Source organism: Merops nubicus, unplaced genomic scaffold (genome assembly GCF_000691845.1).
Source record: "Merops nubicus isolate BGI_N331 unplaced genomic scaffold, ASM69184v1 scaffold11451, whole genome shotgun sequence".
In the NCBI taxonomy this organism is placed as follows: domain Eukaryota; kingdom Metazoa; phylum Chordata; class Aves; order Coraciiformes; family Meropidae; genus Merops; species Merops nubicus.
Window position 1 is genome coordinate 39,933 of NW_008587621.1, and position 16,235 is coordinate 56,167.

General features: G+C 43.3%; 2 protein-coding genes across 2 annotated transcripts in view; one reads left to right on the forward strand and one right to left on the reverse strand.

The window, feature by feature from the left end:
- ZCCHC11 (zinc finger, CCHC domain containing 11) overlaps positions 1–11,024 on the forward strand; it is a 42,862-nt gene extending 31,838 nt beyond the window's left edge. The window contains 6 exon segments of the mRNA XM_008948987.1: positions 2,586–2,739; positions 3,700–3,797; positions 6,212–6,541; positions 6,590–6,737; positions 9,283–9,456; positions 10,479–11,024. Of these exon segments, the coding sequence (XP_008947235.1) occupies positions 2,586–2,739; positions 3,700–3,797; positions 6,212–6,541; positions 6,590–6,737; positions 9,283–9,456; positions 10,479–10,570 (996 nt within the window). The 3' untranslated portion in view covers positions 10,571–11,024.
- A 1,343-nt stretch (positions 11,025–12,367) lies between these two features.
- PRPF38A (pre-mRNA processing factor 38A) lies at positions 12,368–16,230 on the reverse strand (the record flags this gene model as incomplete). Its single annotated transcript, XM_008948988.1, has 9 exons — positions 12,368–12,410; positions 12,684–12,732; positions 13,074–13,171; positions 13,251–13,277; positions 13,364–13,476; positions 13,983–14,093; positions 14,268–14,353; positions 14,844–14,965; positions 16,142–16,230. Coding segments are annotated over 9 exons (738 nt in total), but the record flags the coding sequence as incomplete, so codon positions are not given.
- Between the last annotated feature and the right edge of the window lie 5 nt (positions 16,231–16,235).

Sequence of the window (16,235 nt, forward strand, 5' to 3'; positions counted from 1 at the left end):
GGGAGCAGCCAGGCCATGAGCTCAGTTGCATAGCAGGGACTCAGACAGCTTCATGTTCTGGCCCTGTTGTCCTGGGAACTCCACTTGTTGTGAAGAGTCAGAGAGCCCTTCAAAGAGCCAGAATCCCCACAAAGCACATGCACTATGTAGTTAGGCCACCCCACTGCAAGGAGAGTCAGTTCTTGTAGAGGTGGCTTCTTGCTCCACCTCCAAGTCAATGTGGAAGGTGGGGGCACCTGGTGGTGATCTCCTCATCAGTTCCCACCCAAGGCTGGCCAGACCCTGGCTGAAAACCAATCAGAGGGTCTTTCTTGCCTGGGTGTGGACATCATCCATATGCCAACCCTCTTTAAGGGCTGGGGTTTTAAACCCCAGTACTTCATTCAGTCATTTGGCATATGGATGAGCCACAGCCCTGACCAGCAGGTGCAAGAACATCACTCTCCACCTTGCATTTCTAGGCCACAGGGATACTCTGCCTGGACCGAGGCCCACAGCTCATTTTATTTACTCGGCACAGTTTGACACCCCTGTCAGACCCACCCCCCCAGTTCAGGTCCCCATCACACTGCTCTCTGTTAGGCACACACTGCCCAACGTTGTACACAGTCAGATTCAGCACACATCCTCCTCATGCAGGTACTTGTGATACTGCCATCACATCTGTGGTATGAAGCACAGTGTCCCTCATTACATAGAAATGGAGGTCCTTCACACCTTGTCCTTGCACTCTCAGTGGCTCCACACTGGGTCTGTAAAATAAGCTTCTACACCATCTTGTCATTCTTGCAAGTAACACTTATTTGCAGGGACATGTTCCCATTTTTCTTGCCAAGGCTTCATGATTAAGATGGTATTATCCTTCCCTGCAGCTGATACTTCAGCTGGTTCAAGAGGGCTTCCTAGCCCTTGGACCCATAGTTTTGCTCCATTACTGAAACTGATGGATCCAAACCCTTTATCCCCATGTACAGTAGTAACTTGGGGTGGTCCCCCCCTCCATTGTTTTTAAAATTGGCAGTATCAATAACTGTGCTATTCTATCACAGGGTTGCATAATCAAATATTGCTCACCATTATTTAACAAGATTACCTTAATTTCTCCTTGATAGTCTGTATCAGTCACTCCTCCCATGACGTGAACACCCTTGAGGGCTAAGTTTGAGTGATCAGCTATCAGACAAAAGCATCCTGGGGGAATTTGGATTCCTATCCCAGTGTTCATAACTCTCGTCTGGTTTTGACTTATTTTTATCAGTTCTAATACATTAAGATCTAGCTCAGCAGCCTCTGGAGTGGCCCAGTAAGGGGCCATTGCACCCAGGATAATCTCCCAGTAAGTCAAAGTTTCTCTCACTGTTAAAGGCTGTATCTGCAAATTTGGTGTAGTCATACCCATCGAGGGAGTCTCCATCTCCCTGATGTATCTATATATGTTGGGAGCTTGTAGCACACCTGTGATACACATTTTCCACCGCTTCACAGGTTCTCCACAGGTTTCCATCTTCTAGCTTCCTTAACTGCTCCTTCAATAGCCCATTCATCTGTTCAGTCAATCAGTAACTTGCCCCATAATCAACTTCTGATTATGGTGGGCAACACTCACTTCAGCTTTCTCAGGTGACATCTGGGAAGTGCCCAGCTTATCAGGTAGCAACTTATTGAGGCACTGTAATGTAGAGATCTGACTCTGTAAATCATTGAGCTGCTGCTTCATATGGGAGTGCTGTGACACCAAGTGTTCTTTTAATTGATGCTGTTTCTTATACACAGTCAACAATAGCCATCGCCAGATGACAACATTCTTGCCTTTTTTGTAGGATAATTTTTGGAGAATATCTAGTATATCCCAAGATTCAGCATCTCCTAATGGACACTTCCATTGTTCATATGGTCCAGCAAACTTGGCCCATTTTGGCTAACAAACAGTACAGAGGGTCTCTCCAATCAGGGGTTTTAGATGAGACTGTCCATGACACTTTCTTCTGCTGACCAGTTGCCCAATATAGAATGGTACTATTGTTAAGAGGCAGACCAGCAGCCAAACTCCTCCCTCCACTCCCACATCACACCCCAGAGATCCAAAGTGCCAGACAGCCAGAGGGAGGAACACGTCAATGCACTCACCCACCACAGGGGACATGAAGAAGGGAGCACGCTGTAGGCAATGGTAGCAGCCACACCATAAGCCCAGTTGTATAGCAGGGACTCAGAGACAGCTTCATGTTGTGGCCCTGTTGTCCTGGGAACGCCACTTGTGAAGAGTCAAGGAGCCCTTCTGATAGCCACAGTCCTCACCCAAAAACATACACTGTGTGAACAAAGCTCCCAGACCCATTGCAAGGGGAGCCAGCTCTTATAGAATTGGATTCTTGCCCCGCCTCCAAATTAATGTGGAAGGTGGGGGCACCTGGTGGTGATCTCCTCATCAGTTCCCACCCAAGGCTGGCCAGACCCTGGGTGAAAACCAATCAGGAGGGTCTTTCTTGCCTGGTTGTGGCCATCATCCATATGCCAACCCTCATTCAGGGTTGGGTATTTAAACCCCAGCATTTAACTGATGACATTTATTTTTCAGATTGAAGAAAAAGGAGAATGAGAAAGATGATGAAAAAGAATTAAAAGAAGATGACAGAGAAACAAGAGAGAAAAGGTGTTTTATCTGTGGGGATGTGGGTCATGTTAGAAGAGATTGTCCAGAATTCAAACAAACCCGTCAGAGAAATAACAGCGTGCCAGGTAAGTTTGTTCATGTGTTGTTAGTATAATGGGAAAGTTCTGAGATCCCTTTTATCTAGGTTTCTATGCTGACCTGGTAATTATCTTAAAAAAAAATTCTGCAAATAATGTTTTCAGTCATTCCAAATACAGTTTTTAGCCTTAAGTGTTGCTTTTCTTCAAGGGGACTAATGCTTCCTGAAATAGTCTTTGCATTGGTGATAAAAACGTTCTTGGCAGTAAATGTAGCGTACTTCAGGGTATTGCATTATTTCTGTGCCACTCACCATGGGTGCATGTAGGACTAGTAATAACAGTAATAACTGAGTGCATTTCCTCTTCCAAATGTTTCTCAAAAGTTAGCTAACTCGCCATCATCTGTGAGAGGTAAGCACATGTGTTTTCACTAAAAATCTATGGTCTTAACATAACACTTCCAAAAGCATCCATATGCATTAGAAAGCTAGATCCAGCTTTCAAATCACTGTTATTAATTAGAGACAAGTTTAATGGCAGATTCATTCAAATTAGGCCCTTAGGTGCCTGCAGTACTTTAAAAAAATAAAGCAAAGATAAATAAGCTTAGAGAGAACCTTGCTGACTCTGTATTCTGATATCACTTACACTATTTTTTCCTTTTCTTTGTCCAAAAGTTTCTGCTGTTTTTACTGCTATTTTAAATCCCCCTGCTTGCAGCAGGAGTGTGGAAACTTGTATAAAGTAGCAGTCCCACGAGCTAAGTGAGCTTTGTTCATGCTAGAATTTGTGTTACTCAGATTTTTGGTTTAGCTGCCATAGCTATTAACGTTGGCAGTTGCCAGTGGAGGGAAAGCTTTCCGTTTAAAGGAGAGGAGAGGTTCAAGTGCTTGACCTGCTCTGCATCACAGGAGAGTGAGGGTATCACTGACTCCCACTTCTGCGTTCATTATTGTGCCATCTGTAACACTGTGGGGTTTATTAACGTTTTTGTTCCTTGATCAGGCACCCAGCTGGTCCGAAGCATGGTAAACTCCCAGCTCGTGGCTGTCAGTCAGCAGCAGGTGGAGCGACCCTTGCGCACTAGGCAGTCCTCTGAATGTGTAAGTTCGCCCCGGCCACAGCGCTGAAGTGAGCAACCCGTAGCAAACCAGCCACCCTGGGCCATGCTGGGGACAGCTTTGCACGGGGCTCTTTTTCTCAGCAGATTCTGGACGTTAGAATGATAACCCTGCACTCTGCCAGTTATTAAACTCCCATTTATGTAACTTGGATTTATAAGGTAGTATCTCTTGCAGAGCATTTATGGTCTTTAGATAGGGACACTACGTACTCAAATTTCATATGAGATAGCATGCAATTGTGAAAGGACAGCTTTGCTATCTTGGAGATTTAAGCATGGATGTGTTTTGAGGTCTTGTTCTTAGTTATTCTGGAGTTACGAAGGGAAGTAAAACGTAGCTTATAATTGTCATGCTGGAGACTTAGTTTTGTGATTACCGTGATTCTCTGTGGTTTAAGAGTCCTGTCTTGAGGGACTGTCATGACCAGGCAGGGAACACAGATAAATCATGCTTCTATTCAGATGTAGTACAAGGAGCAAAAGTCTCTCAGAGCACACTAGAAGCACAAGCAGAACAAAGGGGAAATTTTGTGGTTTTCTCTTAGAATATGTTCAAGTCTATAGAACTGGATAAAAATGTTTAATCTGCTCAGTGGAGTTGGATAGCAGAAGGTATTTGAGCAAATGCAGCTATTGGCATTTGATGTTTTTGGTTTACAGAACACAGCAGAAGTTCATTCATTTTAAGCTATTACTCTGAGAAATGTGTGCCTGCTAGTGAAGCTGGCAAGTAAGCAAACTACTGCTTCAGGTATAGAGTATTTCCCAACTGAGCAGTAAGCATTTATTGGAGTGTTTGCTCCAGTAACATGGACTTTATGATATTTTTTACTATAATAATATGCTGTTAAGCCTAATATATAATACAGCCCTAATCTAAGTGGAGGGCTGAACTGCCAGCACACTACTGTTCTTGTGTCACCTGGGTGTCGTGGGCTCTGTGTGTGTGTTGCATGGTTGTTATTTGGCCCGGATTTCTTGGTGAATGTGAGCTGTTAGGGATTGTTTGAGGAGAATGGAAAGGGAGAATATTAGTGGAGGAAGAGGGAGAGAAAAGGGAAAGCAGAAGGATGGAAACTGACCAAGAGGCTGGAGTTGAACATGTCTACTTTTCTGCTGCTGGCATGTCTAGCACATGCTTGTGGTGGGTTAGTGTTTGCAGGAGGGCTGCAGTCAGTGTGTGTGCTCTATTTTTGTAACATTTAAACTGTTAAACTAATAATTGTCTTTCAGACCCCAGGTTTTGCATTCGTGTCCTGGTTTAATAGAAGGGCATAGGAGGCACTCATACAGGAACACTGGGAATAGCAGCAGGGAGCAATCCCAGCTTCTGGGCCTCAGCCTTGCCCAGGCAGAGACAGACAGCATGCTGCTGTGAGGCATGCTGTGAAAGGCTGGCATGGGGAGGTCCTGCAGACCTCTGGTCCTTGAAGAAAAGGAACTGCCAGTTTAAACAGGCGGGCAGTCATGGATAGTGACAAGCTGCAGAGACCTCTAACTTCAGATGTTTGACAGCAGCTGAGTTATTTGGAGCTTAGCTGTCTGCTGTAGTCTATGGAGTGAGACAGGCAGCTCCACGGGGAGACCGAGATCTGAGATTTGGGTCATCATCTCTAGTTTAGGTAGCTGTCTCTCATTTGAATTCCTCTTTGGAGGCACCTATTTCATGCCATCACCATCTTGTCTTAAAAATGGATTATGTTAATCCAGACACTGGTAATACATTTTGGCAGATAAACTGGGGAACTCTTTCCATAGTTCTTGAAGTGCTTCTCTGCTTAGTTGCAATACCAAACAGATGAAATAGGCTCATCCCTGTTTGTGGTGGATGGGAAAGCTTGGTGAGAGCCCTGTAAAGGCTGTAATAAATGTTGTTTCTGTGCCTTTAGCCATGGCCTAGTATCAGAATATGGAGGCTAAAACTGGGGTTTTAAAGTTTCAATTTCTCGTTTAACAAATTAAATGAAAATTTAAAGATATATTAGGAGCTTAGTTTGGAATTATGTAAAAAAGTGTCTGTAGTAATAAGAACCACTCTATTTAGAAGGAAGGAATTAGTTAATGAGATTTTGGGTCATAAAACGGTAGGGTGGGGAAGACACTGATCAGAAACAGATGTGGGAGGAATCTGATGAAGAGTTTAGGGATAATGTTTGCTCAGAATATTTCTGTTGGTGCCACATGAACAGACGAAATTATGCGATGGTGAAAGTCAGTGTCAGTCAAACTGTGGTTACTTAAACCAGCAAGATCGTGGTGCAGTATTTGGGGTGTTGCTGGGGAGTGCTTTGCCTTTTTGATGAGTCGTCTAATACAGGGGGTGCTTATTAAAGGAAAACGTCATTAAATAGCTGTGAACTAATCAGAAATACATACTCTCTTTTTTCCCTCCAGTCTGATTCGCATCAGTCATCTTACTCTCCACAGCCTCAACAATTTACACAGAATTCCTCTCAGCCAGCCTCCATTAACCAGACTCAGCCACAACCAATGTCCCAGTCTAAGCACGTTCCGCAACCCCAGCAGGGTGCACAGCCACCCCATCAGGTCCAGCTGCCTTTGTTTAACTTTCCCCAATCTCCCCCAGGTCAGTATTCCACCTTGCATAACCTGGGACTACTTCAGATGCACCATCACCACCAAATTCAGCTTCCCAACACTTCTTGGCCTATTCACGGGCCTGTTATTCACTCTGCACCGGGTAACCCTCCTCATTCTACAAATGTTCCATTTTCTATGAGATCTGGCAGCAGCAGCACCACAAATAACCAGAGCAGTGTAAGCTTGAACGATCCCAGTATCATCTTTGCACAGCCTGCTGCCAGGCCCATGGGAATCCCCAGCACTTCTCATGAGGGACACTGGCACAATCCCGTGACTCCAAACTCACTGGTGAACAATGGCACTGTGGGGAATTCAGGTAACTCTTCTCTGTTGTATCAAACCTCTCGCACTTTGTGTCCCAGTGTTAAGTGTTACAGAAACAGCTAACTCTTGCAACTTCTTTTAAACTAAAAATGCTATGCTTCAGAAACTTAAGTCATTATTTTCACCATCTTAACATTTTCATAGGAAAAACATGAGGCAAGTTGGATCATTGTAACTTCCAGGCATTGGTCCTATCTGCCATTAATAGTTGTGAAACTCCTGAGAAATCATGCATTCAACTGAGAAATGTTGTAATAATTGTTTGGGTCGGAAGCACGTTTCTGTGAATATGGTTTCCATGTTTGTAGCTACGTAGTTTATTAGATGAATGCTGAGTCTGCAGCTATGAACTTAAGAGACTGGCAGAATTATGGTTGTGCAAGTTGAATATTGCCTCCTTCCGTTTAATGCAATATAACATGATTTCATGAATTCTTTTTTCCTACTTTATCCTCCCATATGCAACTTCCAGAATCTGTGTCCTTTCATTAAAATACTTCCTGCAGCTTTTCTTTGCAACGAGTGGGCAACAGCCTTTTGCCACGTACCACAGCCAAGCATATTTGTGTGTTTGAGGCTGAAAAAAGCAGTATCTAGTCATTAAAACCCCATAGTTTCCTGTGCAGCAAACTGTGGCAGCCCCTAAATTTTAACTGTGATCTTTAGGTCATGATAATGGTGTTTTGATTTATTATGAGTGTGTAACTCCTCCTATGTTTAAAAAAAATTGCAGCCGTCATACATTATACTGATGTGGTCGTTCATCAAAAGATGGAATTTTGAATCTCCTGCAGAGCCTTTCTTTACACACATAAGGTGATTGTCAGCAGTGGTAGATTTTCAGCTGAGTCAGCAGTGTTGGGTGAGGCCTAACTCACCAGTGAGTTTCAGACGTTTGTTGAGATGCTGGAGATGCATGTTTTTGTCTTCAGAGCTTTTTGGGAAATACAATTTAGAGGATACAGAAACTGCTGCCCATGTGTTTTCTGTGCCTTCAGTGTGCTTTGTCACTACCTCACCTTTTCTGATCTTAAATTTTCTGTCCAGGTTCATCTGTCCCCTCCTGTGTGTCCACCTCAGCTCTAACTTTTTCTGAAGCAGCTCCTTCCGGTCAAAGTCTTCTGACTCTGGTAGCTGCCTTCTTTTAGACAAGCCCTCCAGATCCTAGTTTCTGCTCCACTCTCCCTTAATGAGTCCTGTTCCTCACCTTGTAGTCAGTCAGTCCCTGTGTTCAGTGTTTTTCCTTTTGCTCTCTGCTTCCACTCCTCATTGTGCCTGCACAGAATGTTTTCAGGTTTTCTTGTACTACCGATCACAGTATTTTTTTCCCTTCTCTCAACTTCTGGATCTCTAATGTCGTCACGCTCCCAGTCTCGGTATTTTCCTCTTTGTATTTTAATCAGTTTTGTTTCCTTTTTGGCTTAGATGCCATTAAGGTGGAGTCACTGGGTAGGTGCATGGTAGAGTTGAGCTGTCTGCTCTCTGTTTGCAAGCTGCTTCCTTGCTCACTTGGGACAGTTTGAGAACAGTAAGTTCATGGAAACTTTGCCTTGGCTCATGTAACCTTGACTTGGAAGGGGTGATTTTTTTTTTTCAGTAGATGATTGATCAGAAGTAGCATCATTAAAAGTTTCAGGGAGACGTTTTTTCATGCATACCCCTGAGTGCTTCATGTTTTGTTGTAGAAAAGTAACTTTTCGTTTTATGTATGTAGTTTACATATATGCATGTAAACTACATAAGTATGTATGTTTACATATATATATGTAGTTTAACTGAAGTCCATCTGCAAGATTTTTTTTTATGATGGGCCTGAAGAGGAGATGATATGCTGAGAAGGATAGTTACTCATATTTATTTATTTTAAAATGTACGTTGCTGTGTTGTATAAGATTGGGAGCTATGAACAAAAATAGCAGGATTAGTAATAGAGCATTTGCCATCAACTGTTGTGTGTCCTCCCTCCTCCTTGGATGCTTGATTTCTCATTCTTAATGCTGGAGTAATACTGGATTTGTAAATGGAATAGCTTGCAATTTATGTACTTATTTCAAAAGTTTTTATTTTTCTCTATAAACTTGGTCTGCTGATCTAGATATCAAGTTTCTTAAGCATACAAGTATTAGTGGAATTCCAGTGTGCCCCTGAGAATTATTTCTTGCAGTAGAATAATAGGTTTTGTGTCACAGATGTCAGTGGTAGTGAGTACCTGTGTGGGATAAGTATCAGCAACATTGTTCAGACCTTGTATTTGTCATCATGAGAATGACATAGGAGTAGTGAAATTGTAGGTCTTGATTTTAATATTGATCCATCCTCTGTCTTCCTCCCCAATAAATTCTATTATAGTGAATAAGAAAGTAATTTAGGTGGTAATTTTTATTGATGTATATTAAAAAAAAAAAGAGATAGTAGCACATCAGACTAATTGCATTAAGTCCCCTGCAAACTGTTATTTAAGATGTAAATTGTTTTTGTGACTTACTGTTCAATTATTTCAACTTGCAATGTGCTTTTCCCTTTCAATTGAAAAATAGATCAGGGTTTCCAAGGACAGTTTGGTAAAATGAACCCTCCTTCTGTCCCTTGGGACCATGGGACCCCTACCCATTTTCCTCTCCTCCGAGGAGCGTGGCCTTACAATATGCCTCAGAACTACATGCAGCAGGGAAATGCCAGCTTTCCACCGAACAAACCTTTCTACCCTCAAGGTACTAGAACTAGTATGTGAATCAACAACTCATACAACATGTCTCTTTACTGTCTCAAAGGCTTTAAAAGCCAAGCAATCATGTTTCACTTGCTAGGCTCCCTGGAACAATAGTGAATCCGAGAATCAAATCAACACTTCGGCTTCCTGGATGGATGAAAATCTTTGTTGGGGGGGAAGGGATTTACAAATTCTGAAATCTGAGCCAGTTTGCAGTCTGCTGCACTTTGAGGCTCTTGCTCCTCCACTACTGCTGTCTCACTGTAGAGCCACCTCTGCTTCAATAGAGGTTAAGATGATTTGCCTATGAGTGTGTTAAGAATTTGAAGACATTTTTGTCCTAATTGATTTTGTTTGGCTTTTGTACTTTGCCTTATGGAATGACTTACATATATGAAAACTTGCCAGACCATGGAATAATTCAGGTTGGAAGAGGCCTCTGGAGGTTACCTAGTCCAACCCATCTGCAGCCATAGCAGCACTAACTTCAAAGTTAGATTAGCTTCAGCTGTTCAGGGCATTTAGGAGTGGCTTTATGTCAGCTCTTCCTGATGCTAGTGAATGGTAAAGATGTTCAGCATCTTTCAGGATTGGGAAAGGCTGTTGGAGAAAGACCTTTGGCTCCCCTATGAGAGAAATTATGCCCACGTTTTACTTGGAGGCTTTGGATTTACCGTGTTGCTGTGTCGCCTAGTGTAAAATCAGAGATACTGGCACCAAACCCTTTTTTTTTCCAAATCTTATCTTTTGGCTGTAGCAAGATTTCCAATTGAGACCCATGTTTAAATATCCTGAAATTACTTTTGTTAAATAACTGATGCAACGAAACGACGTGTTGATGATTCTGCGGGATTTTTGGAGACAGGATTAAAGTCATACTGCACTGTGCCATTAAATGGGCTAGTTGTGCATTTGTGCCAGCCTAGGAAATGGCTTGATTTCTAGGAGTAATGCATTGCATATAGCCAAGCACTGTTAAATCTATTGCTTTTGCTGAAGTAATTGTAATCCATTTTCTTTTAGCTGGTCCACTGATGCAGAGTAACCAGCGGTTCTCGCTTCTGTCTCAAGGACACCCGCACTTGAATCTGAATTACATTCAACAGAAAAAGTGAAATTAAATGAGAGGGTGGGTGGGTGGGGTGGGGGGAGGAAGAAAATTCAGGTTCTGATTTAAAATCTTAATGCAACATGTTTAGATACGAGATTATTTAAGACTGTTTTTAAACTGTATCATTTGTACATAGATATGAACTATAGTTTTTACTAGTATCACAAAACGGAGTGATACAAATTTCATCTATTTTATTACCCTATTTTTAAGGGGAATTGTGTTTTGGTTTATCTTGATAAACTGTAAAGAGAGAATTTTTAAAATTAAGTTCTTTATTTTCTATTAGCTGTATTCATACTTTGGTTGCTTCAGACTTTATATATATTGTTCTAAAAAAAAATAAAATTAGAAGGGGATTTCATGTGTTTAAAAATTTGTCACTTCTATTCTTTACAGAACTATGTAGTGCCAAAAAACTTTTTAAAAAGAAAAATAAAACTACAAAAAAAGGACATAAGACTTTTTCCTCTTCCCTATTTGCACGCATGCTTGCATTTAACTGGAATTGGGAAACCAGAGTAATAAAAATATCTTTAATTTAGTTATTCTAAAGTAAGAGATGAGCAGCTTTAGTGAGTCATAGTCAGTATACCTGTGTTCACAGCGTGTTTTTCTTGTAAAACACTTGATTTGCGTGCTCATAAACTGCAAAAGGAGATGAAAATACTCTAGAAAAAATCAGACTGTACTATGAAGTAATTCTAAAGAGGACTTTCCGTAAATTCAGTTGGCATACTGCTTTTTGGGTTGTCAACACTTGTGGGGCAGTCTGTGCACATATGTAAGCCATAAATGCAGCATTCAGGAGATGAATGTGTCAGTCCCTGCCCCTGAAGCAAGACTTCAAGAATAAATTTGAGTAAAGGGATGATAGCCAAGGGATTTAACACAACTGATTGCCTGTGATACAGAATTAAATGTACTAAGTTGAGAACTGTAACTTGAGTAAGAGCTTAATTATTCTTCATTTGAAATCCAGGGACTTGCAGACTGCCAGCTTCATTCAGAGAAGGTAGAGCTAAGTGTAGTTGTGTCATATTCTGTCCCCAGTCACAGGTAGGCCACAAACTATCTCAAAGTAGTGGTTTACTGTCTTTAAATCTACCAAGTAACTTCTTTCCTGAAAAGAATCAAGTGTGGTGCTTTGTACTACACTTGAAGCCTCTAAACTGTCAAATAGCAGCATCAGAAGATGTGTATCATGACTTAGGGATGATGTTTACAGCTCTGTGCTGGAGATGTGTTTCAAGTTAGCTCTTGTTTTTAGTAATCACACTGGCTGATGACAGGCTTAACTTTCTTTGCTGTGACTGAGGTTTGATAGAGTTCGGGCTGGTAGCTCTTTGGTGTTTGTAACTCAAAAATACTCTCAACTTTGGCAACTGAAAGCAGCAGCTGTTTGTCAAACCAACTCCCTGATCTGAGAATGAAGCCAGCCTCAACATGGGGACACCTAAACAAAGGGTTATAAAAGGACAGCAAGGAGCCTTTAAAGTCAAACCTTTCCTTTTTTTTTTATTGCTCTTCACTATTTTTACAGGCCTTCAGAAAAAAACAATTTAAAAACGATCCACAACTTCTATCACAAGGAGGAGTAACTAACTACACAAGAAGTGGCCTTAGCTTTCTTTTTATTAAAAAAAAAAAAACAAAACCAAACAGGACTTGTACACAAGTTAAAAAACTAACGCAATGGACTGCTACAGCAGCCAGTACACATCCAGCTGTCCTGTAAAGCATACAGGACAGTATCAGACTGCAGTTCAAGGTCCTTAAAATGTGTGCTGGGTTTACTCTGTCACTCGTTCCCTCGCCGACTCTTCTTGTGACTTTTCTTAGATCTGAAACAGGGAAAAAAAAAAAAAAACAAAACCACACCACTTTAAGACACAGTACCAGTAATGGTTTTGAAAGAACCAGGTGACTCATAGCACCAAGTGGGGTTTTCTATGGTCAAATATGGACTGTGTGAGCTGACTATAAGACTGAGGGATGTACTGTATGAAATAAGATACTGGAGATCAAGTAAGAAGATCTTCAATCCCTAAGGTTACAAGAGGACAAGAGGTCCTACAGCACTACAGCCACCCCTAAGAAATAGGCCAAGCCTTTACCTTTCAGGTGATTTGGAATGACTTCTGTGTCTGTGACTCCGATGATGGCCTAGGAGATAAAAAGGTAACAGTTAACCTCCCTAAACACTGGAATTATTTTTCGTTTTGCTAATGCAATCTGCTTCTAGTGACCAAGTGTCCTAGATAATGCCAGAACAACCCTGGCCTTAATTAGGCACTCAAATTAACCTCCTCCTGGCAAATACTTGAAGAACATACTGCAGGCAATCTTACACGTACTATAGGAGTTCTCCAGCTGTGCTTTCATGTAACTGGCAGTTTCATGAGCCTGATCAAGCACTTTCTTAATACCACAACACAGGTTTTTCTTGCAGTGGATGTTCTGCTGGTAAAGACTTGCCAGAGTTAACCTGTAAGTGACAAGAATACCTGGAGATTTTGATCTTGATCTGTGTCTCCTCTCCCTGGATCTGCTCCGGTGTCGCCTGGGGCTCTTGCTGCGATGCCTCTCCCGGCGGGGCGACGGACTGGGAGGAAGGAAGCTTTTAAAACAGCCGTGCCAAAAATGCAGGTATTCTCAGATTAAGTAATAGAACGAAAGCCTACCTTCTTCTCTTTGGAGAGCGGCTTCGCCTGCGATTGGGGGAGAAAAGAGTGACTAAAGCCCGACCACGTGCAGCACAAGGGGTAAGAACTCTGCTGCAGAAGAGCCCCCTCACCTTCGAGGAGACCTGCTGCGGCTCCGCCTGTAGCGCACGGCCGGGGACCTGCGGGGCTTGTCCAGGTCCCTGTAGCCCCTTCTGCGGTGGTCAGGGGAGGGTGCTCGCTCCAGCTGGAAACAGCAGGGGGACAAGGTGCATCAAGGGTTTTATTTATCAGTAGAATTTCTGGACAATTCTATACATGACAGAAGTCATGCAATCAAGCTTCCTCATCCTGAAGTATGTCATATTCAGAAGTGAGTGGTACTGCCTCACTGGAAATTGGAACAGCCACCTCTCATACTGTTGATTCTTGAGAAGCACAGCAGAATTTACTATGATGGTCACCATAACTTTCATCATCACCTTTAGTTCTCTCCATTGTGTATGTAGAAAAATCTCTCTTAAATACATTTAACAGAGAACAGATCCAAATTTGTGAATTTTGGGAGACAAAAAAGCTTGACAAACAGAGCACCTTCAGGATCTAACAAGTTCTCACAAGCAGATTATCTGAAAATATGTTAAGGGAGAAGATAAGCACTGCAAGCAGCCTCAAACATTTCTCACAGGCCACAGTGTTCTGCAGTGCTTCAGCACCAGCTCTAACGATCCCTTTTGAAAACAGTTCACCAACCTTTTCGTCTTCTTCTTCCTCCTCCTCACTGGACTCTACATCATCCATGTCTTCTTCCAAAGCACTAACACGAGGCTCGAGTTGCTCAGCTTCTTCCAGAACATATCGTTTCTAGGAGGAGAAACTACAACTTTATCTTATGTAACCCAGTAAGAACAAAGAGCTGAGGAGGCACCTCGTGTGCCAAGAGGGCTTGTAGTGCAGCGGCATGGAACAATCCAGTAGCTGACACAGCTGTTGAGTCTGATGCAGTTAAGAACTCCTAAACCATCTCCCTTTCCAAACCTGTAATCGAGGTAGAATGATGTCGCACACACGCTCCTCATGGAGTAGCTCATCAATAAATTCATCCACGTGCATCAGTTCAAATTCTGTGGGGGGAAAGGAAAATTGCACTTGAAAGACGAAGATTCATGGCTAAAGATGCTTCAGACAATTCATGTCAAGTGGGCTGTACAAACAACAGTTCTAATATCATTCTAAAGGATGAGGAAGATCATTAAGCCTATCTTGCAAAACAGAAATTACTGCCCAGCTAGGCTTGACAGATTCACCGTACTTAAGCCAGCTCTCAAACAGCTCCATAAGTACCAAGGAAACACCACGTTTCAGTGCCCCACAGAAACCACAAGCAATTGGGGAGAGCCAAATCAGCAGGGCAGTTCTAGTTCGAACAAGTCGGCGAGACCAGCAGATTATCCAAAGGGTGAATAAGTAAAAGCAAGGTTTCAAAAAGAGGGTTATGCCACAATTCTTCACGCTTATGTTACTAAAAAGAATATTAATTTAGCGTGATCCATTTTTTTAACAAAAGGTCACCCAGGAGGTGTTAGGAAACCACAGCTCAGTAGAGGTGCTCACCCCCGTTCCTGTTCTGGCTCTTTATCTTGCGGTAGTCGTTGTAGAGGGGCTCCAGGTACTTGTAGCAGTCGATGGCGGTGCCCGTCAGCCGCATGTACAGCGCCCCCAGCATCCGCACGTACCTGCCAACCACAGCTCTCAGGGGCTGGCCTTCCCCAGGCACCAGCCTGCAGAACAGAGCCCTTCCCCTCAGCTCCTGAGGGACACCACTACATAAACTCAATGGCCAACCGTTTAGACTAAATGGTCCTAATGAAACCTAATTAAACCTAATGAGGTTCAACAAGAATAAGTGCAGAGTCCTGCACCTGGGCAGGAGGAATAAAATGCACCAGTACAGGTTAGGAGGGGATCTGCTCCAGAGCAGCTCTGTGGAGAGGGACCTTGGAGTCCTGGTGGACAACAAGTTGTCCATGGGACAGCAGTGGGCCCTTGTGGCCAGGAGGGCCAACGGGATCCTGGGCTGCATGAAGAAAAATGTGTACAGCAGAAGCAGGGAGGTCCTGCTCCCCCTCTACTCTGCCCTGCTGAGACCTCACCTGGAGTATTGTGTCCAGTTCTGGGCTCCCCATTGCCAGAGGGACAGAGATCTACTCGAGAGAGTCCAGTGAAGGGCTACGAGGATGACTGGGGGACTGGAACACCTGCCCTATAAGGAGAGGCTGAGAGACCTGGGGCTGTTTAGCCTGGAGAAGACTTAGGGGGGATCTAATCAACGTATATCAATATATGTGGGCTGGATGTCAAGAAGAGAGGAGCAACCTCGTTTCACTTATGCCCTGTGTTAGGCTACAGGACAGTAGATACAAGCTGGAGCACAGTAAGTTCCACCTCAACACGAGGAAGAACTTCTTTCCTGTAAGGGTTCCAGAGCACTGGAACAGGCTCCCCAGGGAGGGTGCGGAGTCTCCATCTGGATGCGTTCCTGTGCGACCTGCCCTAGGCTAGATGGTCCTGCTCTGGCAGGGGGGTTGGACTCGATGGTCTCTGGAGGTCCCTTCCAACCCCTGACATTCTGTGATCCTGTAATTGCTCCCTTAAACCACCTTGTTCTAAATACTTCGGGGAGAGCTGTGCTGTCACAGTGAGCATCCACCACACAGGCGAGCTGCTCCACCTGCCCAAATCTCCTACAAGGGTGCTGCTAGAGCAAGAGGAAGGGCGTGCTTTGTAGCCAGAAGAGTTTATCCGGGCCCCATAAAAGCTAAACCCCGAAGCGAGGCTTCCCTGACTGTTTTGGCCAGTTTCATTCAGTACGAAAACCAAAAAGACAAAAGAAAAACAAGCTGCCGGCTCACTTGAAGTCCTCGTTTTTTATGAACTCCACGATGATGTCCTTCTCGGGCTGGATCTGCAGCATCTTCAGCGTCAAGCATAGAAACGGCGTAGGCT